At 40.6% G+C, this 27,496-nt stretch overlaps 2 protein-coding genes across 6 annotated transcripts; both read left to right on the top strand.

The window, feature by feature from the left end:
• The first annotated feature begins 4,899 nt into the window (after window positions 1-4,899).
• Window positions 4,900-13,343, top strand: LOC131232658 (protein FAR1-RELATED SEQUENCE 5-like). The gene is made up of 3 exons (XM_058229051.1): window positions 4,900-5,026; window positions 10,409-10,459; window positions 11,047-13,343. Exon 3 carries the CDS (start codon window positions 11,055-11,057, stop codon window positions 13,317-13,319), a length of 2,265 nt encoding a protein of 754 aa, XP_058085034.1. The 5' UTR covers window positions 4,900-5,026; window positions 10,409-10,459; window positions 11,047-11,054; the 3' UTR covers window positions 13,320-13,343.
• Window positions 13,344-23,729: 10,386 nt separating this feature from the next.
• LOC131232520 (protein FAR1-RELATED SEQUENCE 5-like) lies at window positions 23,730-27,209 on the top strand. Of its 5 annotated transcripts, none has more exons than XR_009164874.1 (4): window positions 23,730-24,215; window positions 24,375-24,430; window positions 24,626-26,897; window positions 27,002-27,209. XR_009164874.1 is itself a non-coding variant. In XM_058228810.1 (3 exons), the coding sequence occupies exon 3, from the start codon at window positions 24,634-24,636 to the stop codon at window positions 26,806-26,808; it is 2,175 nt and encodes a 724-aa protein (XP_058084793.1). In that variant the 5' UTR covers window positions 23,730-24,215; window positions 24,375-24,430; window positions 24,606-24,633; the 3' UTR covers window positions 26,809-26,942. The 5 variants fall into 5 exon arrangements, 1 of the variants encoding a protein (XP_058084793.1); XR_009164872.1 differs by having other exon boundaries at window positions 24,606-26,897; XR_009164875.1 differs by lacking the exon at window positions 24,375-24,430.
• Window positions 27,210-27,496: the final 287 nt, after the last annotated feature.

Here is a 27,496-nt window from a genome sequence, read left to right as displayed (position 1 = left end):
TTATGTATTTATTATATCCACAACGTTCATCCATATTTCGAGATCATTTTGGAGCATTATAAAAAGAAAAAAGAAAAAAGAATCATATCCAAAGATCAACTGGACCACACCACAAAGAGCAACGGGAAAATTGATTTTCACTATAAAAAATTTTGTTGGGCCCACCATAACATTTATTTTCCATCCAATCTATTCATAAGGTCACAAAGACCTGGATGAAGAGGAAAAAAAAATTTCATAATGATCCAAAACTTTTGTGACCCCTAAAAAGGTTTCAATGGTAGACGTTCAATCCTCCACTGCCTTTTACAGTGTGGTCCACTTGATAGCTAGATTTGTCTTATTTTTCGTCTCAAGCCTTAATTTGAGTTTGCCAAATAGATGGATGGTTTGGATATAATACATACCTCATAATGGGACCCACAAAAAGTGGTGGGGATTACAACAGGGGAAATTTTTTTTTTTAAAAAAAAACCAGCGAGTCGGGTCGACCGGGTTGGGACCTGGTTGACCGGGTCAGTGGGATCCTATGGCTACAAATTATAACTGTAGCCATAACTATAATGCCGCGCCAGTCTATGCAACTTTTTTTTTTTTTCATGGAGAACTTTTTCCTCCCTTCATTTTTCTCTAATACATATTTATATAAATATGAATATATAATCATATAAAAAAAATTTCTCTCTTTTTATTCATTTAACAAGCATATCTTCTAAACCAAAATGAGTTATTTGACGTACCATATATGATCTTGGGGTAGGAGAAGCTACTTTAGCCAACCAACCCAGTCATTTTCATAGATTCCATCAGGTCGATGGTCAAAAATCCATTTCAATTACTTCGCGGTCAATTTAATTCATTTCATGGTTAATTCCCTTTACTTCATGGTTAATTCCATGCATTTCACAGTCAATTTCCTTCACTTCACGGTCAATTCCATGCGTTTCACAATCATTCCCCTTCACTTCACGGTCAATTCCATGCATTTCGCGGTCAATTCCCTTCACTTCACAGTCAATTCCGTGCATTTCACGGTCATTTCCATTAATTTCACGGTCAATTCCGACGATTCCCCTTCGCTTCACGGTCAATTCCATGCATTTCACGGTCAATTCCCTTTACTTCACGGCCAATTCAATGCATTTCACGGTCAGTTCGCTTCACTTCACGGTCATTTCCATGCATTTCACGGTCAATTCGCTTCACTTCACGGTTAATTCCCTGCATGTCACGGTCAATTCCCTTCACTTCACAGTCAATTCCATGCATTTCACGGTCAATTCCGGCGATTCCCCTTCACTTCACGGTCAATTCCATACATTTCACGGTCAATTCCCTTTACTTCACGGTTAATTCCATTCACTTCACGGTCCATTCCCTTCACTTCACGATCAATTTTGGCGATTCCCCTTCACTTCACGGTCAATTCCACGCATTTCACGGTCAATTCCCTTCACTTCACGATCAATCCCATGCATGTCACGGTCAATCCCCTTCACTTCACGGTCATTTCCATTCATTTCACGGTCAATTCCCTTCACTTCATGGTCAATTCCATGCACTTTGCGGTGAATTTCAATCACTTCGCGGTCAGTTCACTCACTTCACGATGAATTTCACGCACTTCTCGGTTAAGTTCAGTCAAATCGCGTTCAATTTCACTTACTTCGGGAGCAATTTCAATTACTTCGCGGTCAATTTCAGTCACTTCAAGGTCAAATTCAACAAGCTTAACGTGAAATTCAACGAGCCTAACATGAAATTCAATGAGCTAAACATGGAATTCAATGAGCTTATGAAATTCAACGACCCTAACACCGAGTCGAATATGAAATTCACAATATTAACATCTTCTATAGTGATTAACTACATGGGTTTAAAGTTTTCAAGTTTGAGTTGAGAATAATGTCAGGGCAGCCTAATCAAACTAAAACTTAATATTTATAGTAAAAACGAAAATAAAATAGGCTTTCAGCCATCGATATGATGGAATCTCATAAATCTGCTAGGTTTGTTGGTTCAGTGAGCTTTTCCTACCCCAAAATCATGTATGGTATGTCGAAAAACTCATTCTAGTTTGCAACATATGACTGTTTTAAGGTTGAACAGAAAGGCAGCAAGTCGGGGTCGACTCCGATTGGACCTAGTCGACCCCATCTGTCTGTCAGACAGTCGAGGTCAACCCCGACTTGTTGCCTGTCTGTCAAACCTTAAAACAGTCGTATGTTACAAACCAGAATGAGTTTTTCGACATATCATACATGATTTTGAGGTAGGAAAAGCTGATTTAGCCCACCAACCTAGTAGATTTATGAGATTCCATCAGACCGATGGCTGAAAGCCTATTTTATTTTCATTTTTACTATAGATATTAAGTTTTAGTTTGATTAGGCTGCCTCGACATTCTTTTCAACTCAAACTTGAAAACTTTAAACACATGTAGTTAATCACTATAGAAGATGTTAATATTGTGAATTTCATGTTCGGCTCGGTGAATTTCTTGTTAGGCTTATTGAATTTCACGTTAGGCTCATTAAATTTCACGTTAAGCTCGTTGAATTTCATGTTAGGCTCATTGAATTTCACGTTAGGCTCGCTCAATTTCACATTAGGCTCGTTGAATTTCATGTTAGGCTCGTTGAATTTCATGTTAAGCTCGTTGAATTTCACGTTAGGCTCGCTCAATTTCACGTTAGACTCGTTGAATTTCACGTTAGGCTTGTTGAATTGCAGTGACAGATGCAAAAGCCTAGGAAATTATTATAAAAGAGAGTGAGGACAACAGAAAATTTCAAAAGGCAACTAGGGTGAGACAACGAGTCAAGGTCGACCCCGAATTGGTACCAGCAAGACGGGGTCGACCCCGTTCCCCCTCAAAGCTCCTTGGAACATACCTGAGTTATATATTTATCCTGTGATTTTAGTTTTCACCCAGACTTGTTGAGCAAACTATAGATTCTTATTAGGTTTAGTATCATTAAATCGACAGATACGACATTAAACACCTGCGCATTCCAATAGTGACATCATGTAAGTGCTAATGACCACTATTAACATTTTAAACATTACTCAAATTTAGCAACTTTAAGTATTCCATTAGAGCAAAATTTGTCAATGATACATAAGCTGACGCATTACATGCACGAAGACAGAAAATGCAATAGTCGCCAGTAGATAGAAAAACTTAAGGAAACTATGATCTGGGGTCTAGACCTTTAGGTCTCGAAAGATTTGACTATCTTATTTTAAAATGTTAAATCCAAGTATCAATGAAATGCATGGAATTGACCGTGAAGTGAAGGGGAATTGACCGTGAAATGAATGGAAATGACCATGAAGTGAAGGGAATTGACCGTGAAATGCATGGAATTGACCATGAATTGAAGCGAATTGACTGTGAAATGAATGGAAATGACCGTCAAATGCATGGAATTGACCATGAAGTGAAGCGAATTGACCGTGAAATGAATGGAAATGACCGTAAAGTGAAGGGAATTGACCATGAAATACATGGAATTGACCGTGAAGTGAAGCGAATTCACCGTGAAATGCATGGAATTGACCGTGAAGTGAAGGGGAATTGCCGAAATTGATTGTAAAATGAATAGAAATGACCGTGAAGTGAAGGGAATTGACTGTGAAATGCATGGAATTGACTGTGAAGTGAAGGGAATTGATTGTGAAATGCATTGATTGACCGTGAAGTAAAGAGAATTGACCGTGAAATGCATGGAATTAACCGTGAAGTGAAGGGGAATTGCAGGAATTGACCATGAAATGCATGGAATTGACTGTGAAGTGAAGCGAATTGATTGTGAAATGCATGGAATTGATAGGAATTGACTGTGAAATGAATGGAATTGACCGTCAAGTGAAGGGGAATCATCGGAATTGACCCTGAAGTGAAGGGAATTGACCGTGAAATGAATTGAATTGAATTGACTGTGAAGTGAAGGGGAATCATCGGAATTGACCGTGAAGTGAGGGGAATTGACCGTGAAATGAATTGAATTGACCGTGAAGTGAAGGGGAATTGTCGGAATTGACAGTGAAATGAAGGGAATTGACCGTGAAATGATTGAAATTGACTGCAAAGTAAATAAAATTGACCGTAAAGTGATTGAAATTGACCGTGAAGTTAATGAAATTGACCACAAAGTGAATGAAATGGATTTTCAACCATGGACCTAATGGAATCTATGAAATGACCAGGTTGGTTGGCTAAAGTAGCTTCTCTTACTCGAAAATCATATATGGTATGTTAAATAACTAATTTTGGCTTGGAAGATAAGTTTTGTTAAATAAATGAAGAAAGAAATGAAAAAAAAAAAAGAGATTTTTTTTTTATATGCTTATATATACATATTTATATAAATATGTATTAGAGAAAAATGTAGGTAGAATAAAGTTCCTCGTGTTAAAAATAAAAATAAAAATGTATGGAATGCCAGGGCACTACAGTTATGGCTACTGTTATAATTCGTAGCCATAGGGACCACTCCAGTTTTACATATCTGAAAAAGCAGCGGCATGTTTGTCTAGTAAATGTGTGTCGGTACAGCTGGGGCTTATTCTTGGAAGCTAAAAATAAGTGGGCCGAAAAAGGTTCGTGGGCCATAAATGGTTCGTACAGTAGGAAATTTCTCATGGAGAATTGAGAATTGCGCGAGTGTATCAAGGAAAGCTTGTAATAAGGGAGAAATGGGGGAATTCACCGTTTCTTACTAAGCCCAACCCAACCGTTTCAAATCCAAACATCTTTCGCCAAAACCCTGCCACTTTCCGCAAAGAAGTCTTTTCTCGCCCTTCATAATGCGAAAATTCCACCCCTATCCTTTAGCTCTTCTCTATCGCTGAAGCCCTAGAAATCCTCAGAAAATTCAAGAAGTCTCTGCCCTAGTTACTTCCTCAAATCTAAATCCTTGGCTGTTTTCCCCAAATTCAGAGGGGGAGAGAAGAGTCAGTGAGGGAATTGCGAGGGTTTTCTATTATTGGTATTTTTTATGGCGGATTCTTCGGAGAGAAGGTGTGATTTTCATTTCGCTTGATTTTTATGAATTGATTCATATATGCTCTTTTATGTATAGTTATTTTAGCAAAAAAAAAAATATTTATTGATTTCAGTCGTTTGATTGCAACAGAATTGCATTTTTGGTAGAAATTTATTGATTTTCTGGGATGTATTTCTGTCTTTTGCGAATTATAGTTTCATGCACCTTTTCTTTAATGATTTTGATGGCGTGGGTAACTGATTTCAATCGTTTGCTTGCAATGGCGATTGCATTTTTTTTGTTTGGTAGTTTGTGGTTTCTGGGATTTATGGTAGCTCCTTTTTTTTTTTTGAAAAAAAAAATCCAATTACAAATTCTATTGTCTGTGAGAATTATAGTTCTCACCTTGTATGTGGGGTCCATGCTACACATGGGGGGTCCTATCATTTGTTCTGGCGGGTCCCATGCCTTCAATCGCCAAGCAAGGACTATTGCTCGTGGGAACTACTAAATTCATGCCTTCAATCGCCAAGCAAGGACTATTGCTCGTGGGAACTACTAAATTCATGTTTTTCCCCCCCACCACTTACTGATTAAATTCTATTATTGTTTCCCACTACACTGTTTTTATTCATTAAAACAGCGTGTATTTACATCCAACACACTTTCTTTCCTGCCAATGTGTCAATTTTCTAGAACATCTGGGCCATGCTAAAGGTGGGCCACACCATGAAGATCAGCTGGGGCAAAAACCAGGATGGTCCCACTCATCAGTTAGGCTACATTGTCACATTCAGTGGACAGATGATGATCTTAGCCAATGCATGGTCGTGGCCACCTAATTAGTCGATTGGCCTGATCATTCATCGCCCAGGGTGATCTTTATAGAATGGCTTGGGTGTTCTACAGAGGTGACATATTGGTGCAAAGGAAAGCGTTATGTGAAAATTCTCATGTCGTGGTTTATGCGCACAATTCCACCCTCAGTTAAGGAATTGCACTGTTTTAGTTATTTGATTTTTGGGAATTGATGCAGTGTGAAGCCCCCATAGCAGAGGTCCGCTGTTGGTGAATTTGGACCTCCCGTGGATTCCATCGCCATGTCAATTGTAGTTCATTTACTAACTCTTACCAAGGCACAACCTGTTGGGTATATATAATTCCACTTGTTCGGGTATTTTTTCAAGGTTTATCCACTTCCTTCCTTTTATGGTTCTTATTTTTTCTTTCCTGTGTTACAAATTGGGCAAGAGACATCATGAGAATTGACAAAAGGGAAATGTCACTTAGCTCTAGAATTTTGGAATTTCTACTAAGAGTAAAAGCTCCAACATCCTCAATTTGGAACAATAAAGTATAACTTCTGAAATTCTCTCTTTAGCACCAATAATGCACCATTTGCTATTTCTATACAAAAGATAGCTTTACCCACAGGCACATTCTTTTAGGGCCTGTTTGGGTGCCACGTAAAAATGACTTCATATCATTTTATTTAATCGTAATTGCGTATTGGAGATAAATTGTTTGGTAGGGATAAAAATGTAACCAACAATTTATATAGATATTATCTCTAATATGTAATTGATTTTAACTAAAATGAGATGAACTCATTTTTATTTGGCAACTAAACACACCCTTGGGGTCGTCGAAAAAATGTATTTAAATATTTCATGTTTGATGTCTGTCTAGAAGGGACCTCTTGTTTTTCCATTATTTATATGAATTCTTTTTGGGGCCTGTTGTGAAATCTCTTTTAACTCACACCATTATTTTTCTTGGGGTGTATTACTGGACTGCTCTTTCAGCAGCTTCTTATGTGCACCTCTGCTCACTCCATTGTTGCTTTATCATTTATGAGAAACTTTCAGTACAAGAGAAGTGTACTACAGTGCATGTAGCTTCAAGGGCAGTTTCCTGTGCTATGCGCTCTTGAATTTATATCTGCCTCGTTTTTGGGCTGAGGTCCTAACATGAGCCAGCACAATTGATGGACAGAGTGGATGCCAACACAGACATCATGGAGGAACCCATTGACTTTTTTTTTTTTTTCATGGGCTCATAAGAATCTGGCTGTGAGTGGGTGGGTGCCAGCTACTTGCTTCCAAAATCTAAATGACATAATTTCCCTTGGTTGAAGATGCAGAGACATCAAAGTGCCTTTTGAAAATCCATAGCTACTTGCATTATATATTCTCTTCGAATGACTAATTGTGTAGGTAAAATTTGGCCATAGCTACTTGCATTATATATAAGCAGAGATGACATTTTTTTTTTTTCAAGGGCCGTTTCGAAATATCTGTTTACTTGCAGCACATGTTGCTTGGGGTGTAAGTTAATTATTTGAGTGCTCTTTTAGCAGCTTCATATTGCATTTCTGCTCAGTTCCCTTGGTTCCTGTATCATGTATGAGAGTTTTTCAGTACAAGAAATGCATGCTACCGTGTGCTTCAAAGGTCTAGTTGGTTACGGAGCTTTTATTTCTTAGTTCACATCCACTCTCCTTGAATCCCTGGTTCTCTCTCACTCCGTCTCTTTTATCCTTTAGTACTTTGTTGTTGAATCAGGTAAGCCGAGAATAGAGAATATCGAACTTAGCTGAGAAAGTGTATATATGTATATATTCTTTTTCTCTTTTTTAATTTGAAGGATGAAATGATGTTATTAGGGTCAAATAGCTAAAAAGAAACAGAACAACAAAGAAAACAAAAAAATAAAAATAAAATGAAAGACCAAAAAGAACAAGAAAAATCAGGGACTCTGCTTGCCCACTCCGATATATCCGAGGGAGCCTGATTAATGACCCTCCTTGAAGGACACCTTTGGTTATAGAAGCAACGATTGTTTCATTCCAACCAAATAGACCACAACAAAGCCAGCCTCGATTTGCAACGGCCAAGTGATCCTCCCCCTCCCTCATGCGAAGTTCTAAAAAGACAATCAATAAAACTAGGCATCGCCCAGCAAATGCCCACCGATCGAAGAATACCCAACCAAACCACTTTAGAGAAGTAGTAGTGGATAAATAGGACAGATTCCTCAACACTCAAATACAGTAAACACACATTTGTGGGGTTCATCGAATGCTTCTGAAAGTTACCCGCAGTTAGAATTCGGTTTCTCCCCACTAGCTAGGCAAATGCTGAAACCTTGGGAGGAGCCCCACACGACCAAACGTACGACGTGCAATGCCAATCATCTTTTTGGACAGGGTGAGATAGAAGCTGATGCAGGGAATGAACAGAGAATCTACCAGAGCTTTCAATGTGCCAAACAAGTGAGTCTTCAACACTTGGAGATGTTGAGATCCCCTGTAAGTGAGAAAGAAGACACAATAGATCCTCAAATTCATTGTCATAGAGATCCCTCCTATAAAGGGGGGCCTAGGCACCTCTCAATTCGGCCTAAAAAAACGGCTAGCAACTGAAATGTTTGCCACTGGTCATAGACTGGCCAAAACAGGAAATGAAGATCCAAGCGTCGATTGCCCGCATCAGACATCATCCCAAAACCTCACCTTAAACCTCTCCCCAACAACAAAGCTAAACATAAAAGGACCTTTGGGGCAGTCTAAGCAATCGCCTTCCACATAAAAGAGGCTCGGTAGAGGGAAGAGTCTCTGATCACTGACCATAGGGGTTGGTTGATGCAGGTCCACAACCCATTTAGGGCCATCCAGGTCCACTGTAGGGCCCAAATTGCTTAAGCCCATCTAGGCTCACTGTAGGGCTCAACGAGACGTAGGGCCATAGCCCACCTTAGAGCCCAACATGTGTTAATTTTTGGGTTGATTATTTACAGATTTGGGAGCTTAAATCAAGGATTGTAATATACTATTTTTGGGAGATATGGGAGACTGATTAGAAGATGTGATTGATATGGGATGGTTTTAGAGATATAATTACTTTCCATGTTTGCTTTTATTATTATGCTTTTACCATATTAAGGAAGATTAGATTAGTTTATAATAAATTGTAATTGGTTTGAAATCAAATTCTTAGTTGGGGGGATTTTAATTATAGATTCATTTAGGATCTATAGAAGGGGGTGGTGGTGTAGGAGTTTGTCATTTGAATATTTCTAAGTGTGAGGTATCTTAAAGTTCTTGTAAGAAAAGAAGGTTGATGGCAATAAATTTTCTCCCTCCATACTCCATTGTTCTTGTGGGTATACTTTATCAATATTTTTGCAATTTGGGTATCGAGATCTCATTGATTCGATAACCAAGTTGCACCATTAATGCATATTTTTTCACAACAATTTGCCTCCACAAACCTGAGGACTTAACCCACACACACACACACACACACACACACAAAATAATTTGCTCTTCTAGGGGCTATGTTTATGCTTCATCCTCTGCAACACTTTGTCCTACAAATGAACGCCAGTTTTCCTAGACAAAAGGGGAGACTGAGGTAGGTGGTGGGAAAGGACCCCATGTGACATCCAAAAATCTAAGCCAGATGAGAAATTGACTCTGCTGCGGTATGCATACCAAGGATTTCGTTTTTTAAAAAGATTGATAATGATATCCGAAACCACTTCAAACCAAGTACTAGCCATTTTTAGATTAGAAACCATTCACTCCTCTGCCTCACAAACAAGGATGGTATAATCTTCACTGTATTAGAAATAATCTTCATCTTCTTTCAAGCTATGTTTTAAAACCCGGATCAGTCGTTGACCCCCTTTTTTGGGCAGTTCGACCCAACTGCGCAGAACCGCTCTGGTTTATTCCTTACCAGAAATATAAAATTATACAAGTAGAAAGAAGGACAAGCAATATGCTCTTGACCTTGTGGTCAAAGTGTTTGATTTTCAAGTTGAAGTCATGTGTTTGAGCTTTGGCTGGTGTATTGGCCTCTTCTTCTTCTTCTTCTTTGTTGCAAAACAGTCATTACCCCTGACTGACCAGGTATTATAGTGACCTGGCCTTTTTGGTGGGCAGTTCCGGATCTCCTGGTCCAATTCAGCCCAACTGTCTGGTCAGGTCTGGGTATTGAATACTTGTTTTAAGAAACAATCTATTGCAAATGCATAATTGAATGATATTGTCCAAAAGGAGGGCTACGGCTGCACTTAGACGTCTCAAGTACTTGATCATTTTTACTGATATGAACCCCCCTAATCGATGCATATTCGAGAAACATGATTTCCATCAAACAGACAACTTGATTTGCCATTTGATTCATTTTTTACTTCGAAGTCTCCGATATTGCAATTTATATCCATTCTCATGTTTTATTCAATTAATGATATTTCTGCATTTGCTTGTCGATTTTACATAAATATTCTTTGCATAAATGCGATAATCAAATTGTTACTTTTTTCTCAATCTTTTGCAGTTCTCTAGCACTTATCATGCTCTAATTCATGGTTATGTTTCGGTGTCCTCTAACATGTTATAGGAATTTCAGGAGTGTCAGATTCTGCATTCGCAACCTCTGATACAAGCTGTTCGCCATCTTGTAGGTTCATGATGCTTTGGTTTTCATCCTTTTCTGTTTGCTCTTTTGATGATGATCCTTATTTCATCACCGGATAACTAGTATTTACTTACAACTTGGCTTGGCAGTGATGTCCAACCAGTCCCAATCCAGTAAAGGAGGGTTTGTTATGTGTGCAGCCACTCACGAAACTTTGGCCATCAATCATGAAAATGCTTGTCGTGGGTTTGCTGGTTTGCTCCCCACAGATGCGAGTTCAATTCCCTTCCCTGGGATTACCCGATGCATGTGATTTGTGGGTGATTGCGTCCGCAGGGATTAGTCTCTCCTTAAAATGGGGCAGGGACACCCTGTTGCCATTTTTAAATTTGAAATAAAAAAAAAAAAACAAAAAAAAAAAAACACATGAAAACGCCTGTTTCAAATCTTGTAATAGGGTTTTGTAAAGCAGAACCCAATTGGCTAGGGCAAAAAATTAACTACAAAGTAGAGGGAAAAAAATTTGGCTAGGGCAACACTATGGTGATGATGGTTGAAGCACAAGTATTTATTGTCCTTCTGTACCTCTTTCTTTTGGATGCTTAAAATATAACTCTTTTCTTTAATAGATGCCATCATGGAAAACACCAGAAACCAAGATAACGCATTTGTGGAATTTCATATGCATCCTCAAGATGATGCAACAGATTGTCGCGTGGCTACGGACATCGAACCTTTCGTTGGTGATGACAGTGTAATGATGGAAACTTTTGAAGGAGATGCAGATATTGAACCATATGAGGGTATGGTGTTTGAATCCGAGGATGCTGCGAGGATATTCTACAATGCATATGCAAGGCGTGTTGGTTTCGGCAGCCGTATTAGTAGGAACCGCCGTTCAAGGAAAGATGGAAAGACCATTGCTCGGAGATTTGTTTGTTGCAAGGAGGGCTTTCGTGCAAAGAAACATCAAAACAAAGAAAACAGAGTTAAGCGGCCTCGAGCGATCACTAGGGAAGGCTGTCAAGCGATGATGATGGTCAAGAAGACAGAGCTCGGGAAGTGGGTCGTTTCAAAGTTTACTAAGGACCATAATCACACACTGCTTAGTCCAAATGAAGTTATTTTCCTTCGATCGCATAGAAGTGCATCCAATCCTCCAAATTGTCGTATCAGAGTTTTTGATGGAGCAAAAATGGGTATGAGTAATACCATGACAGCATTCAATCCCGATTCCAGTGGAGTTAGCAATATCGGATTCACTAGGCAAGAATGTGGAAACCACAATCAGATTGGTCCGAAAAGGAGGCAGAACCTTGGAAGAGACACTGAGAATGTCCTAGACTATTTCAAACGTAAGAAATCTGAGAATGTTGCTTTCTTTTACGCAATAGAAGTTTATGAGGGTCGGTCCTCGTGCAGTATGTTTTGGGCTGATGCAAGGGCGAGGATGGCTTGCCATTACTTTGGTGATGTGGTTTACATTGACGTGACATACAAGTCGAATAGATATGGAATGCCATTCGTTGTATTCACTGGAGTAAACAATCACCAACAGTGTACGTCGTTTGGCTGTGCACTACTTCTAGATGACACTGAATCATCATTTGTTTGGCTATTTCGGACATGGCTTGGAGCAATGTCCGGACGTTTCCCAGACACAATTGTTACCGATCAAGACCCAACAATTGGTGAAGCAATTGCTCAAGTATTCCCAAACACCCGTCATGCCTTTTGCAGGTGGCACATCTTAAATAAAGCCCCGAAACAGTTGTCTCATGTATACTATGCACATCCTGCTTTTCAAGCAGAACTCGAGAAATGCTTTAACCTGACCGAGACAATTGAAGAGTTTGAATCTTGTTGGGGTTCACTTATTACTAGATATGAACTGAGGGAAAATGAATGGATCCAATCGTTATATCTCACTCGCCAAAGATGGGCCCCTGTGTATTTGCGGGAAACATTCTTTGCACCAGTGTCTGCATCCCAGAGAAATGAATGTATAAACTTATCTTTTGATGGGTACATGAATGAAAGCACCGCTTTGCAAGAGTTTGTTATGCTCTATGAGAGGACCTTGGACGGTTGGTATGAAAAGGAACTTGAAGAGGATGTTCTGACAGAGCATGCCAAACCAGATTTGAAAACAAGACTGCCCATTGAAGAACATGCGGCAGACATTTATACGAGGACAGTTTTCCTAAAATTTCAAGAGGAAGTATCTGAAAGCCTTGGTTATGTTGCTGATAAATTCAAGGAGGACACAGCGATGAAGACATACAGGGTGGCGAAATATGAGGAGCATCGGAAGGCACATACTGTTACGTTCAATGTGTCTGAAAAGAGAGCAAGTTGTAACTGTCAGATGTTTGAGTTTTCGGGTATTCTTTGTAGACATGCATTGAAGGTCCTCGAGATGTCGAATGTCACAGAGCTCCCTTCTCATTATATCTTGGACCGCTGGACGAGAAATGCCAAGAGTGTGGTTGTGTTGGATGAAAGGGGCATTGAAATGCAAGCAAATTGCCAAGAGTCTGAGAACTTGCGGTACAATAAGTTATGTATGGAAGCCATTAGATGCGTGGAGGAAGGGGCAACCTCTGGAGAGAGTTACGATGTGGCACTCTATGCTCTAAGAGCGGCTTGGGAAAAAATCGTTTCCTCAAAGGAGAGGTTAGCAAGAGCTGCTCATATTGGCACTACTGTGGTGAATGGTGGTAGTCATGCACCAGTGGTCAATGGTGGCAGTCATGCTCCGGTGATAAATAGTGGTACTCACCCCCTAGCGGTCCACAGTAGTAGTCACGGGGATATTATAAGCGGACAATGCGAAGTAGATGATACGACAAACCATTTAACATTATGTGACCCTCACCAATGGCACTCTTGGCAGCCCTAGTTCCAATTCTAATGGTTTTTGCAAGGTAGTGTTTTGGTCCGTTTCTTCCTTTTTTAAAGGAATGGTGATATATTTATTTTTAAAAAATGGTTATTATCATGGTTATCATCGGAACATTAGCTTTAGGGGTTATTTGGATTTTGGCAAAGTTGTGTCGTGACAAGCAGTCAGAGCAACTGTACATGTGCATAGTTGATCAAGACCCTTATGCATTGAACCAATGCACCTTTGGACAAGTAGTCATGGATATGCGATGGTTGGACCATGGATTGGGGAACTACATTTCAGTGACACTTTATTATGGTGTATATGAGATCACACTTGTTCATACGCATGTGTGTCACGTTCTAATGTGCCATGTGTGGCTGTCCAAGTTCAAGCATCCCACATTTGAATATGTGCCACCAACAATCTTCAAGCACTAAAACATGTGACATGTGTCAATATGCAAGTGCTAAATGTGCACATGATCATGTAAATGTGCCACCAACCAATTTTTAAGTTTTCCACAGGTTTCACAATCTATACTGTCCATGTTCTAGGGTGTTTGATAAATACGGGATGGAGTAACTAGTCAGCAACAAAACATGTCCGTGACTGGCTACCCCTTTCAACGCTATGGATTGCTGGTCACACCAGAACTTTGCCTGAATCCAAACAAGCCTTTAAGGTTTTTGGTCCATTTCATCTTTGGAACGTTTTATGGTTATTTTCTCTGGTCTTTGCTATGGATTGCTCGTCATGCCAGAACTTTGCCTGAATCCAAACAAGCCTTCAAGGGTTTTGGTCCATTTCATCTTTGGAACGCTTCATGGTTATTTTCTCTGGTCTTTCCTTGTCATAATGTTAAGTTTACATTTTCTGAACCAGATAATTTCTTTCACAAATTCAAGCGTTCTCCACTTGATTGAGGTATGCACTAATGATTTTTTTTTTTTTTTCCCAATAATCAGCATCATCGGGAGTTTTGATTCCTGACTGCTATCTTCTGTATTTTAACTTTTGTCTGGTTTTGCCCGAATCATTTTGTAGTCCTTGGTGTGCCAGGAGCAGCTGTTATCTGGACCTTGAGATCCCCTTACATGTTTCCCCCAAGAATTTTCTTTTCTTTCCTTCTTCCTTTCTTATTGTTTTTTTTTTTATTTTTTATTTTTTTTTTATTTTAAAGTAGTTTGCTCTCGTGTCAGTGTCACTTTAGCCATATATACATAGATGTGCATTTCTGTATCAGTCGAATGTTGCAAAAATTGGAATCGGTCATGGTCATGGCTTATTTAGGGATTTCAATCTCTATTTTCTATTGTGAAATGCAAAAAACCTATGTGCAGACCACGCGAATTATTGGTGTATGAAGTGCTATCCAGTCCTCGACACTCAAAGCTTCTTGACCCGTGAACCATGCATGCGGCCTAGGAAATGTTGAATTGGGGCCGTCTAACAAGTGGACGTGGATTGGCTACTGACCCTGCCAGTAGTCAATGGCTAGTGGTCGGTGCTTTGTGGGCCCCACCACAGTGTATATGTTTCATCCACGCTGTCCATCCATTTTTCTAGATCATTTTATGGTATGATCCCAAAAATGATGTAGATCCAAATCTCAAGTGGACCACATCACAGGAAACAGTGTTGATTGAGCACCCACCATTAAAAATTTCTTGGGGGCCACAAGTTTTGGATCAAGCTGATATTTTGTTATTTCCCTTCATCCAGGTCTGTATGATTTAATCAACAGGTTGGATGTCAAATAAACATTACAGTGGGCCCTAGGAGGTTTTTAATGGTAAGCATTCAATCACTACTGTTTTCCTGTGGTGTGGTCCGCCTGACATTTAGATCTGCCCCATTTTTGGGATTAAGCCATAAAATGATCTGGAAAAATGGATGAACTGCATGGATAAAACACATACATCATGCTGGGGCCCACAGAGCACCGACCACTGGCCACCTGGCTAGTGGCAGCGTCACCTGCAAATAGGTGGAGAAGAAAGAGAATTTGCAAAAACGCACTCCCACCTCAAAAAATGGGCCAAAAAATTGATGGCTAGGATCTAATATGAGAAATTATTGAGAGATGATCAATCTATTGTGGGTTGATGATCATATAATGCCTCATTTTGAAAATTTGAAAACTATACTATCCTCCTTGGCCCTCAGTTTGTACAAGCGGGCCATCACTCTACAATCTAGACCATTGATCTGCTGGACCCCATTGTGGATAACCTCCCATATTTGAAGTCTCTGCCTGTAAAAGCGGGCCATCGCTCTACAATCTATACCATTTAAGTTTGGACCGTTGCATTATTCTTTCTCGATCTTTATGTGTGCAAGCCATTGATTGTGTAAGGCTCACCCCCACAATACATGATATTGTCCGCTTTGTCGAAGCTCACGGCTTTAAAACGCATCATGTCTGTTAAGGGAGGAACCTAACTTATAACCATCACAACTTCAGACAACTCTTCTGATGTGGAATAAAGTTTCACCTTTAATGTGGGTACAGTAGCCTGCCAACCATTGGTAGCTCGCCCAGGCCCGTTAGGCCCCGCACACATCAGTGTCCGTCTGCATGTGACCACACAGTGACGGGGCGTCATAATATCCCCCACCGAGGGCAGAGCCGTCATCGACTTTGATGCTACTTGTAAGGCCCACCCCCAAAGCACATGATATTGTTTGCTTTGCCGAAGCTCACTGCTTTAAAACGCGTCATGTCTGTTTAGGGAGAAACCCAACTTATAGTCACTACAACTTCGGACAACTCTTCCGATGTGGGACAAAGTTTCACTTTCATTGTAGATACAATAGCTTGCTAGCACAGTAGCCTGCCAACCACTGGTAGCTCGCCACGTGTGCCTGCCCACATGTGACCACACAGTGATGGGGTGTCATAGATTGAATTCTTAGGATTGTATTTCTCAACCTTCAAAACGAAACCCACGACTACTTAGATTGGATCGGTTTTGAAGACCTTCAAATAATCCTTCATATTTTAGGTACTTGACAAATGCCTCGAGAGTATAATTAATTTATGATCCAAATAGCTAAGACCAAGACTAGCTTAACCTAGTCTGCCTACCCAAGATTAAGAGAGAGAAACTTTGATACTTTGACAGAGTGTGATGGATGATATGCAGGCACTTGTTACTTGGAAATAACATATGTAGCATTTTAAAATTCCAACCATACTGATCAAATTAGGAGTGCTAATGAAAATTCTGAACTAAAAATGTCACACCCCGAAATTCGAGTATAGATTGTGCACCCTCAGACCTAAGTTTTGAGTTGTAACTTATACACAAAGTGTACTAACTCAATTCATTAATCAGTTTAATCAGAGGTGATAATTACATTCGGTCTAAGTTTCACCCCAGCTATAATCACATACACATAACATTTAACACCAATCAACCAGGCAAATATAAATCTTGACGACCCTTAAAATAATATAAATCTTAAAAATCATTCATTTATTATATCATTATAATATAAATATATTTATTCCAGACTAACATTGTTTCAATGAGATAAATTTAACTAATTTCTTAAAATCTCAAAATCAATACCAACATGCATTATACACTAATCAAACTATTCTAACAAATAAATCACATAATCAGAAATGATCTAATGCTGCCACTTCATCTTCAGTTAAGTATGGTCACGTTTCACATGGGTCGTGTTCAGATGCGGTAGATCCTTCCGGTTCTTGCGCCACATCATCTGCTAATGGCTCCTCTGTACGGTTTTTCCATCAATAAAAAGGTAAGCTAGTCAGGCTTAGTGAAATAACCCAACATGGTTCATAATCATAATAATTAAAATAATACAAAAAATGTATGTATAATGATATGAATGCAAATGATGTATGAATGCATCAGATGGGATGATCGTCCATCTGCTTGAGTTGGAGGTCGTTAACCCGCATCCACCCGTTGGGTATGCTTCCACCTTTCGATAGGCTTGGGCGTAGCCCACATTTGGTAACGCTTTACCAGGATCGACATTTCTTCCAGGAAGGGCTCTTAGGATCGACTATAAATTATGTAAATATAATGAATGATGTATAGTGTATGAATGTATCGTTTTCATAATTGTCATAAATATCTGTTTTGATAAGAACATTCATATGTGAATTTAATGTACAATTATCATAGTCATATAATTTGACAAAAATTAACAAGTGATTTACCATAGTATACAATATTGCAACAAAATACTCAAATCAATATATCAATCAATCAAACAATCACACATAATTTATTTTAATTCCAATGAATTATGAGACACGTCGGGTTACTCACCTGAGTCTAATAATGTAAAATCCATAAGGTAATTTGGTTGGTTTGAATTTAGAGTTCTTATCAGTTATATCAACAATATTATTATTGTAAGGCTCGTATCCTATATCGTACAATTCTGTAGGCTTTCGCGGTCCTCTAGTCGAATTCCGACAACCCGCGACATTTAATAGGTGTTTGCGTTACCCTAAGTCGCGTCCTTTATATCTATGTCGACTCGACTCGAAACTTGTATTCTAACGACCGTGCCGTTGCCGCTGTTCTAACGCAGCGTTTTATGCACCGATGCGATACCCAGGCCAGGAGTTGTGGGCCCGCGTTCAGTTCGAGAAAAATACTGTGCATTTTCAAATCCTCAGAGAATATCCCATCAAATCAATCACCTCACATGTCAAGTACAAGTAACCCCAAAGTCAACTCTCTCTCTCTCTCCACCCATCCCTTTTCAAAAACACCCATCACTCACCCATCACTTCATCCATCACCCATCCCTTACATCACCTCTCTCTCTCTCTCTCTCTCTCTCTCTCTCTCTCTCTTCACTCCTAAGCAACCACACCAATAAGAGAGGTGGACGTCCAAGCTTTCACGGAGAAAGAAGCTTTGTGTGGCCCACCTTCCTATCACCCAATCCCACCCTCCAAGCTTCATCTCAACCGTTGAAATTTATCCCTTGAAGCTTTAGAACGCATCGGTGGAAAGATGAGTTCAAGATCTAACGGTGGGTGATCGTGGTGTAGAATCTTGATTTGTATGTAGGGCCCACTTGTGGTGAGACCCATCTTGATGTTTGTGTTGTAACAAAGGGGGACCCATAGTGGCGGGGTCCCTCTAATATGCAGATCTTCGTCTCCTCTCTCTCTCTCTCTCTCTTTCCCATCATGGGGCCCACCTTGATGAATGTATTCTACATCCTCACCGTCCACTTGATTGGGACGGTGGGACGCCACCATCATACATGTGCTGCATCTATGCCGTCCCATTTTGTGGAACGCTGGACCGTCCAGCAGGCAGACCCACCTGCCTGGACAGGCCCGATTGTAGAGAAAACACAAATCTCAGGTTGATCAAACCCTTGGTGGGCCACCACGTGGGACCCACCTGACGGCCATGTAGCATCCAAGCCGTCCGTCTGCTGGCCTGGATGAAATGAAAACACAGATATCAGCTTGGTACAAGCTGGTGGGCCACATGTGTGGACCCACCAGATGTATGCCGTTCATCCAGATTAGGTGGGACCCACCTTTTATGTATGTGTTTCATACACGCTGTCCACACGTGGATGGACATATGATCCACACCGTCCGTCACTGGATAGTGTTGTGGGAACCACCGTAATATGTGTTGTACCCACCGTCTAGTAACTGGACGGTGGTACACACCGTGATGCAATTGTTTCATGAATGCCGTCCATTTTTTTTAAAGGGTGTGGGGACCCACCTCACACATGTGGCACATGTGAGGGTGGGGCCCACCAGATATATGGATCTAATCCACACCGACAACAAGTTTTGTGGGTCCCGCCTAATATATATGTTGTATATCTAGACCGTCCATCTGGATGGGACCCACCGTCAATGCATGTATTGTAGATCTGCATCGTCCATCTGGATGGTGCCATGTGGGGCCTCCCTTGAGGTATGGGTCTTATCCAGCACCGTACAGCAGCTGATAGATGGTGGGACCCACTCTTGATGTATTTGTTATCCACGCCGTCCATCTATGTGGACCCCACCTACTCAGCTGCTGCTATTCGACGTCAACAATTCTGTGGGTATGATCTAAGGTATGTGTTATACTCCACGCTGTCTAGCGATGGGCCACGCTGACGTGGACCCACCAGATTTATGTTTATCCTCACCGTACATATGCTGGATGGATGGGGCCCACCTTGACGTTGTTATATCCAAATTGTCTATCTATCTATCAGGTAAACCTCATTGCAAAATTCAGTGGAAGATTGAACGTCCACCATTGAAACCGTTTTGGGGTCACAAAAGTTCTGGATCAATATGTAATTTATTTTTCCCCTTAATTCAGGCCTTTGTGACATTATGAACAGATTGGATAGGAAAATAAACGTTATGGTAGGCCCTGTGGGATTTTAATGGTGAAAATCATTATCTTTACTGCTCTTTGTGGCATGGTCCAGATGATCTTTTGATACTATTCATTTTTGGGTAATACTCTAAAATGATCTGTTAAAATAGATGAATGGTGGAGATGGTGCCGCCTATTGATACAGCCCACTTGATGTATATAAGGCTCATTGGTGCGGCCCATTAATACTGTCCACTTGATAAATACGAGACCTATTGGTGCGGCCGGTTGATACGGCCCATTTGATGTATATATGAGGCCCATTGGTGCGGCCCGTTGATGCGACCCATTTGATGTATATGAGGCCCATTGGTGCGACCCGTTGATGCGGTTCACTTGATGTATACGTGGCCCATTAGTGCAACCTGTTGATGCGGCCCATTTGATGTATATGAGGCCCATTGGTGCAACCCGTTGATGCGGCCCATTTGATGTATATGAGGCCCATTGGTGCGACCCATGTGATGCGGCCCACTTGATATATATGAGGCCCACTATGATGCATTTGAGGCCCATGGGTTGAGGTCCAATATGATGTATATATGGCCCATGTTTGAGGCCCAATATGATGTAAACTCGGCCCATGTGTTTGTCCCTATTGTGATGTATCTGAGACCCATGTATTGCGGCCCATTTGATGTATATAAGGCCAATATGATGATGCCCATTGTGATATATATTAGGCCCTTGTGTGAGACTCATTATATTGTATGTGAGGCCGTGAGCCCTACTATACGTTTGGTTCTATGTGGGCCACTCCTTAGGAGCAATGTTGGTTAAATGTCCACATTAATGGCCAATGATGGTTAAATGTTCACATTGTGACCTTCCTTTAGGCCCTCGTTAGGCCGATTATCGATGCCACTTATCGAGGTCGATTATCGATGCCGATTATCGAGGCCAATTATCGATGCCGGTTATTGATACCGATTATGAGTATGTGATGACATAGGATTATGATACATGCCCATACACATCATTCGCATGCTTGTTATAAGGAGCAATTGAACATAGCATGTGCCGTTGGGTTGATTGTTGCCCCACATGAGCCCGCGGTACGCGCAGGTTTGATACATGACTGGATGGTATGACTCGTGCGTCTCGCATTTTATGACATGATTATTTGGCGCCTTAGCGACATCAGGATTGCGGCCTCCACAGGCATATCGTGGATGGTTAGATGGGACACCAAAAATATTTGGTTTGAGCATAAGGGTATTTTGGATGTCTGTGGGTGAAAGTCCCTAAACCTCCGTGGTCAGGAGATGTCCTAACATCTAAACCGAGTGGATATATATATATATATATGAGTGCATGAGGGTCGTATAACAGTAGGTCGCGTCTCCCACTATGTCGTGGTCGGTTAGGAGGGAGTATGACCTTACCTGCTTGAGTGAGGAGGCGATATCTAGGTTGAGTTTTACCAGCTTGAGGAATGGGTCTGCTATCGACGAGCCGGGCCCGATATTGGCAGGTGAATAGTAAGGTCTCTTTCACTTACCCAGTTGTGCGCTTGGATAGGAGCGGCAAGCTGGCGTAGAGTGTGATAGACCCCGGTGATGATCCCATATATGTATAGTACTAATATGTTGACTTATTGAGCAGGAGTTGCATACTCATTCATTCACTATTCACTCGGGCTGGTGGTGCGCAACTATTTGTTACGTGTACCTTCGTAATGGCAAAGATTTCGGTTGAGGCGCGCGACCAACCTGAGATCAGGAGTTTACCACATTGAGTATGACTATTGACTATCCAAATTTAGGTATGAGACTGGTTTGGATACAAGTCTCTTGTGATGGACCCTATAACCTGCGATACTACATACTATCATCTCGACTTCACACTCCAGTTTCGTTATTTCATTCGCACATCATATTGCATTACATCCATGGCATATGACATTTTAGGTTGTTATGTTTTTGCATTTATATGGCCTAGATGATCCTGACGGTATTTGTGGACTCATCAGGTTAGGATTTGCATATTGCATTCATTCTCAGTATATGATAATTAGTTTATTATGTCTCCGCATTGCATAACTGATATATGTTGCTTCCTCAGTATATGATATTGACTTATTATGTTTTGCATCACATAGCCTGGATAAGGCCGGTGGTATTTATGGGCTTATCAACTTGTTTTCGCATTACTCTGATATTGTACGATTTATGGATTGCCAGTATTTCTGCATCTTCTAATATTTCTATGCTTAGCATGTGCATCGCACACACTTACATCAACTTCTAAGCTTTCTATAAGTTTATGCACAATAAATGCGTACAGGTGATGTTAGGTTGCAGCCTCATTGAGCTTGGAGCGTGTAGCGGTCTTCTGGAGCTTTGATTTTCGATATATATATATTCTTTTCGGCATTGTATTTAAATATTTATATTAGTGGATATGTGATGATGATGTTGCCTTTGTGAATTTGGTAAACTTGTAGTTATGCTTATTACGAGTTAAATGTATATTGGAAAATCCTCATTGTAGGATCCTAAGATTGGAATCTGGCATATGGACGTTGGGAGCCGAGAATGGGATACTACGGAGGCTGTTGGCACCGGATTCGGCGATCGAGAGTTTTGTAAGTCCAGTTTATGAGTTTAGGGCACGACAATTATTCATTTGGTTATATTATAGAGTGAGACCCACCTTTGTTATATCCCAGGTGGCCAAACTCCAAATGATCAAATAATTAAAATTATATGCTTATTAAATTTAATTATCAAAATTTAGATTTTATTTTTAAGATCTTAAAATTGAATGTCAAATGATTAATCAAGGTGGCCCACTGGATGATTGGATCATCCAGATTCTTTAGGTCTTGGCATATCTTGCCTCTACACATGTGACGAATGGTATGGATTTAACTACATATACACCAATGACCCATATCGACTTTTTACGCTAAGTGATAGCAATTAGTTGCGCAGAAATCTAAGCCTTTTTTATTAAACATTTATAGATTTGACTAGTGTGACTCATCTGATGGTTATCGATCTGAAATTAAAGGCACAGTCATTTTTTGGTACTTAGGATCAAATAACCCCTATATCTGAAATCATAAAAGTGTCGCTTAACCTCTCTCCCAAATTAAAAATGTTTCTGCCAACTCAACTATTGACTTATTTTTATTTTTTATTTAAAAATAAAATATTGAAATATTTATTTAAGTTTTTTTTTAATACACCAAAATTTAGGATTGTTACAAAAAATTATACTTATTTGATCATCTGGCTATCGGATTGGTGGATATTAATTGGACAGTTAAAATGAAAAGTACTTAATGGGCTTATTTCAATAAACAAGTGTCCTCCGATCAGAGGTTATTACCGATACAATCTGGTTTCTGGGATGTAAGTCAGCGACAGTGAGTTCCAAAAAGCAGTTGGTTAATTTTATTGTAACATATGCCATGTTTACGATTTCCATGTGCCTGCTTATCAAGCGTGATAGGCAGCCAGAGTAACAAATTACTCCCCTCTTGTGCGGGCCGTCACGAGGTATTGGACCATCTCCCGATACAGGTTGGACCCTGGGCGGTAGCCCAACGTGTTAGAACACCGGACCATGGCGCTCAATTCATCCTATCAAACAAGAGGATCTTTGGTGAAAAGATAGATACTTGGTGGAGTACGACAGTCCATACCCATGCACAGCCTTTTTTTATTCTGCCATGCATGTTATCCCATCCAAGCCCTCCAAATTGTGGGCCCACTTAAGAGGGGCAGGGAATTATTAACTAGATTGATTATGTTATTCTTGCCTCCAATGGATGAACATTCGATTGTTGAATTTCGGCTTCCAAATCGTTCATTCAAATTATAATAATTTCTTACCAATCAGTGAGATTATTTGGTCCATGATCATTGCATAATAATTTTTTGACCCATTCCACGGTTTAGATCTAATTTTATCATGTGCACGTGCACATTACCCATGTGCATGTGCATGGACTTCCATAATCTGACGGCGTACTGGTCATCTCCTTTATAAATGACTTCAGTTCCGTACAAAGTGCCATAAACAGGAGTGCGTACTGGCCCCCTGCGCGTACTCCAGAGGGTCTCCCTCTCCGCTTCTCCCTCTCGGCAAACCCAAGCTTTCAAAACCGTCCAGATGCGAAAACCCTAACACCCTTCTCCATTTCCGTACTCCAGAATACCCCTTTTTCTCCTTCACAAATCCCCAAATCCTCAAATCCCAAACCTATCCCGTCCCTCCTCACCTCACGACCCTCTCTTTCTGCGGCGGCGGTAGCAGCAGCAGCAGAGAAGACGGCTCCCTCTCTTTATCTGTCACACCCTAGAAATCCTCGGAGCCTCCGATCAGGAAGCTTCGTCGAGAAGAGATTTCTCAGCTTCCGTCTCTTTATAACCCTAACGCCTCGAACGCCGATCTGCTGGTGTTTTTCTTCGATTGGGTGGGACAGAATCTAGGATTTCGCGATTCTGGTGTTCTCTTTTCGTGATCTGCTGTTTCTAGGCGGAGAAAGGTTTGATACTATTACTCCTTATATGTAATTTCATTTCGTTCTCTTAGTAATCGGAAGATATGCTTTTTCTCTTCTTCTTGTTTTACATACCTGCTGAAATCAAACGATCATCCTATGCTCTGATTCGTGTCGTGTTTGGCTTTTTTTGTTACGAGATAGGAATCTAAGCGGCCATCAGATTCCAGCATTCTCGCTGATTTCAGCACGTATACTAGGTAAGTTTTCATTTCTCTCTTTCTCTCTCTGTCTCTGTGCTCATGTGCGTGTTCGTGTTGTATGCGTGTTTTTTTGGTTTTCCCACTATATGCACCTTTAAAAAAAAATTATTTTCAAATCATTAATATATGTTCTTTTCTATCTTTATTTTTGTTTTTTGATGCCCGAAAATAGATTTCTATTTCCGTTATCAGTGACCATCATGGAAAACGCCGTGAATCATGACAATGCGTTGATAGAATTTCTCATGCGCTCCCAAGACGACACAACAGAATGCCGCATCGCACCGGTTACGGAACGCCGTCGGGCTGAGGATCGTATGATGATCGGTGGTTTTGAAGGAGCTGAATACATCGAACCATACGAGGGCATGGAGTTTGATTCCGAGGAGGCCGCGAGGGTGTTCTACAATGCGTATGCACGGCGTGCTGGTTTCGGCATCCGCCTCAGCAACAACCTCCGCTCGAAGAAAGATAGGAGAACAATCGCTCGGAAATTTGTGTGTTTCAAGGAGGGCTTTCGTGCGAAGAAGCATCTGTATAATGTAAACAGAATTAAGAAGCCACGGGCAATCACTAGAGAAGGCTGTGGGGCGATGTTGATGGTGAAGAAAACGGAGCTCGGTAAGTGGGTTGTTACAAAATTTGTGAAGGAGCATAATCATCCATTTCTTAGTCCAAATGAAGTTATGCTGCTTCGGTCCCACAGGAATGCATCTGATACTCCAAAAAGTCGGATGAAACATTCTGATGGGGAAGCAAGTAAAACGGTGTCCATTTTTGGTGTCGAAGGCAGTGGAATGAACAATGCTGGTTATGGAGAGCAAGATGTTGGAAACCATGGCCAAACTGGCCCAAAAAGAAAGAAGAACCTCGGAAGAGATATTGAGAATGTCCTGGACTATTTCAGGCGCATGCAGTCTGAGAATCCTGCCTTCTATTATGCAATACAGGTCGATGAGGCTCGGTCTTCGTGCAGTATGTTCTGGTCTGATGCGAGGTCGCGGATGGCTTGCAACTACTTTGGTGATGTGGTTTACTTTGACATGATATATGAGATGAATCGATACGAAATGTCAGTTGCTCTATTCACTGGAGTGAACCATCACCAACGGTCAGTGTTGTTTGGCTGTGCACTGCTTATTGATGAATCCGAAGCATCATTTGTTTGGCTATTTAAGGCATGGCTCGAAGCAATGTGTGGGCACCATCCTATCTCCATCATCACTGACCAAGATGCGACTATTGGAGCAGCAATTGCAGAGGTTTTCCCAGAAACCCATCATTGTTTTAACAAGTGGCACATCTTAAATAATGCCCCAAAGCAGTTGTCTCATGTGTATCTCACATATCCCACCTTCCAAAGGGAATTCGAGAAATGCATCAACCTAACTGAGACAATCGATGAGTTTGAATCATGTTGGGAGTTGCTTGTTGATAGATATGAGCTAAGGGGGAATGAATGGCTTCAGTTATTATACAGTGCTCGTAAAAAATGGGTCCCAGTGTACTTACGGGGTACATTCTTTGGACAAATGCCTACAAGTCCACGGGGTGAAATTATAAATTCATTCTTGGATGGTTACATGAATGCAAACACCAATTTGCAAGAGTTCGTTTCACAGATGGAAAGACGCTTAGAAACTTGGTATGAAAAGGAACTCGAAGAAGACGTTCAGACAATGCATGCCAAACCGGATTTGAAGACGAAATTATTGATTGAAAAACAAGTGGCAACCATTTATACGACACGAATGTTTCAGAAATTTCAAGAGGAAATATTTGAAAGCGTGGCCTATGCTGCAAACAAAATAGCAGAAGATGGGGAAGTTAGCACATTTAGGGTGGCAAAATATGAGGATAATCAAAGGAGGGCACATACTGTTACATTACACGTGGCCGAAAGAAGAGCAGGTTGTAGCTGTCAGATGTTTGAGTTTTTAGGCATACTTTGTCGGCACATATTAAAAGTTTTCATCATATCAAATATCACAGTGCTTCCTCCTCATTACATCTTAGAGCGCTGGACAAGAAACGCAAAGGGTCGTGATGTTTTTGACGATCGAGGTGTTGCAATTCGAGCTAATACTCGAGAGTCAGTGACCTTGCGGTACAATAATCTATGTAAGCAAGCCATTAGATGTGTGGAGGAAGGGGCGACTGCTGGAGAGAGTTACGATGTGGCAGTTCATGCTCTACGAGCAGCTTGGGAAAGAATTGTTGCCTCCAAAGAAAGGTTAGCTAGAGGTACACAGCTTGGCACTCCTGTTGGTGGTAGTACTCGGGCAGACATTATTCCTGTGCAGAGTGAAGCAGATGATACAACAAACCATATAACTTTGAGTGACCCTCGACAATTGTACCCTTGGCATCTGTAGTTCCAGACCTAACAGTTACCATTAACGTGAAGTTACATTTTCTGATCTAGATAACTTCTCTTGCAAATTCAAGGCTTGGGAACACAAATGTATGTATTAGTGATCTTTCACTATCTATCATCTTTGTGAGTTTTATCTCTTGATTGTAATCGCGGCTTCTAAATTTAGATGTTTTTTACTTGAATATTTGTAGGACTCCTTGGTGGCTGGGAGCTGCTTCATCTGGACCTTGGATGCTTTTTAGGTTTTTTGGTTTTTTTTTTCCTTTGTTGTTTTTATCTGATGTTTTGCTAGTTCTTATATAAGCTTCCTTGTGAGAATTTCTCCTCTTTTAGATATGTAAGAACCAAAACAAAAACATTGAATGGGATTAGCTTTTTCAGATATCTTATTTTTGTGGATCTTGGGTGCAGTTTTAAACTAAATAGTGTGCGTTAGTATGTCTACTTTCAGTAATGATGGTGATTAATTTGGTTTTTGCAATTTTCTTTTGGTTTCAAGTCTCTATAAGATGAGGCTTCAAATGCAATAAAGCAGTTGTTTTTTACATTCTGTTTCTTGGTTTATGTTTTTCTCGAATCTTGGAAGTTTCGTTCTGATAGAAGAGAAGCAAAAAGCTAGAAGCTGGGGCGATCTGGGAATCAACCACCCAGAACTGGTATCTCAGTCAGTTTTTAACAGGTTAATT

The sequence above is a fragment of the Magnolia sinica genome, chromosome 18 (genome assembly GCF_029962835.1).
Source record: "Magnolia sinica isolate HGM2019 chromosome 18, MsV1, whole genome shotgun sequence".
Lineage (NCBI taxonomy): Eukaryota > Viridiplantae > Streptophyta > Magnoliopsida > Magnoliales > Magnoliaceae > Magnolia > Magnolia sinica.
This window is presented reverse-complemented; position numbering and strand designations above follow the sequence as displayed.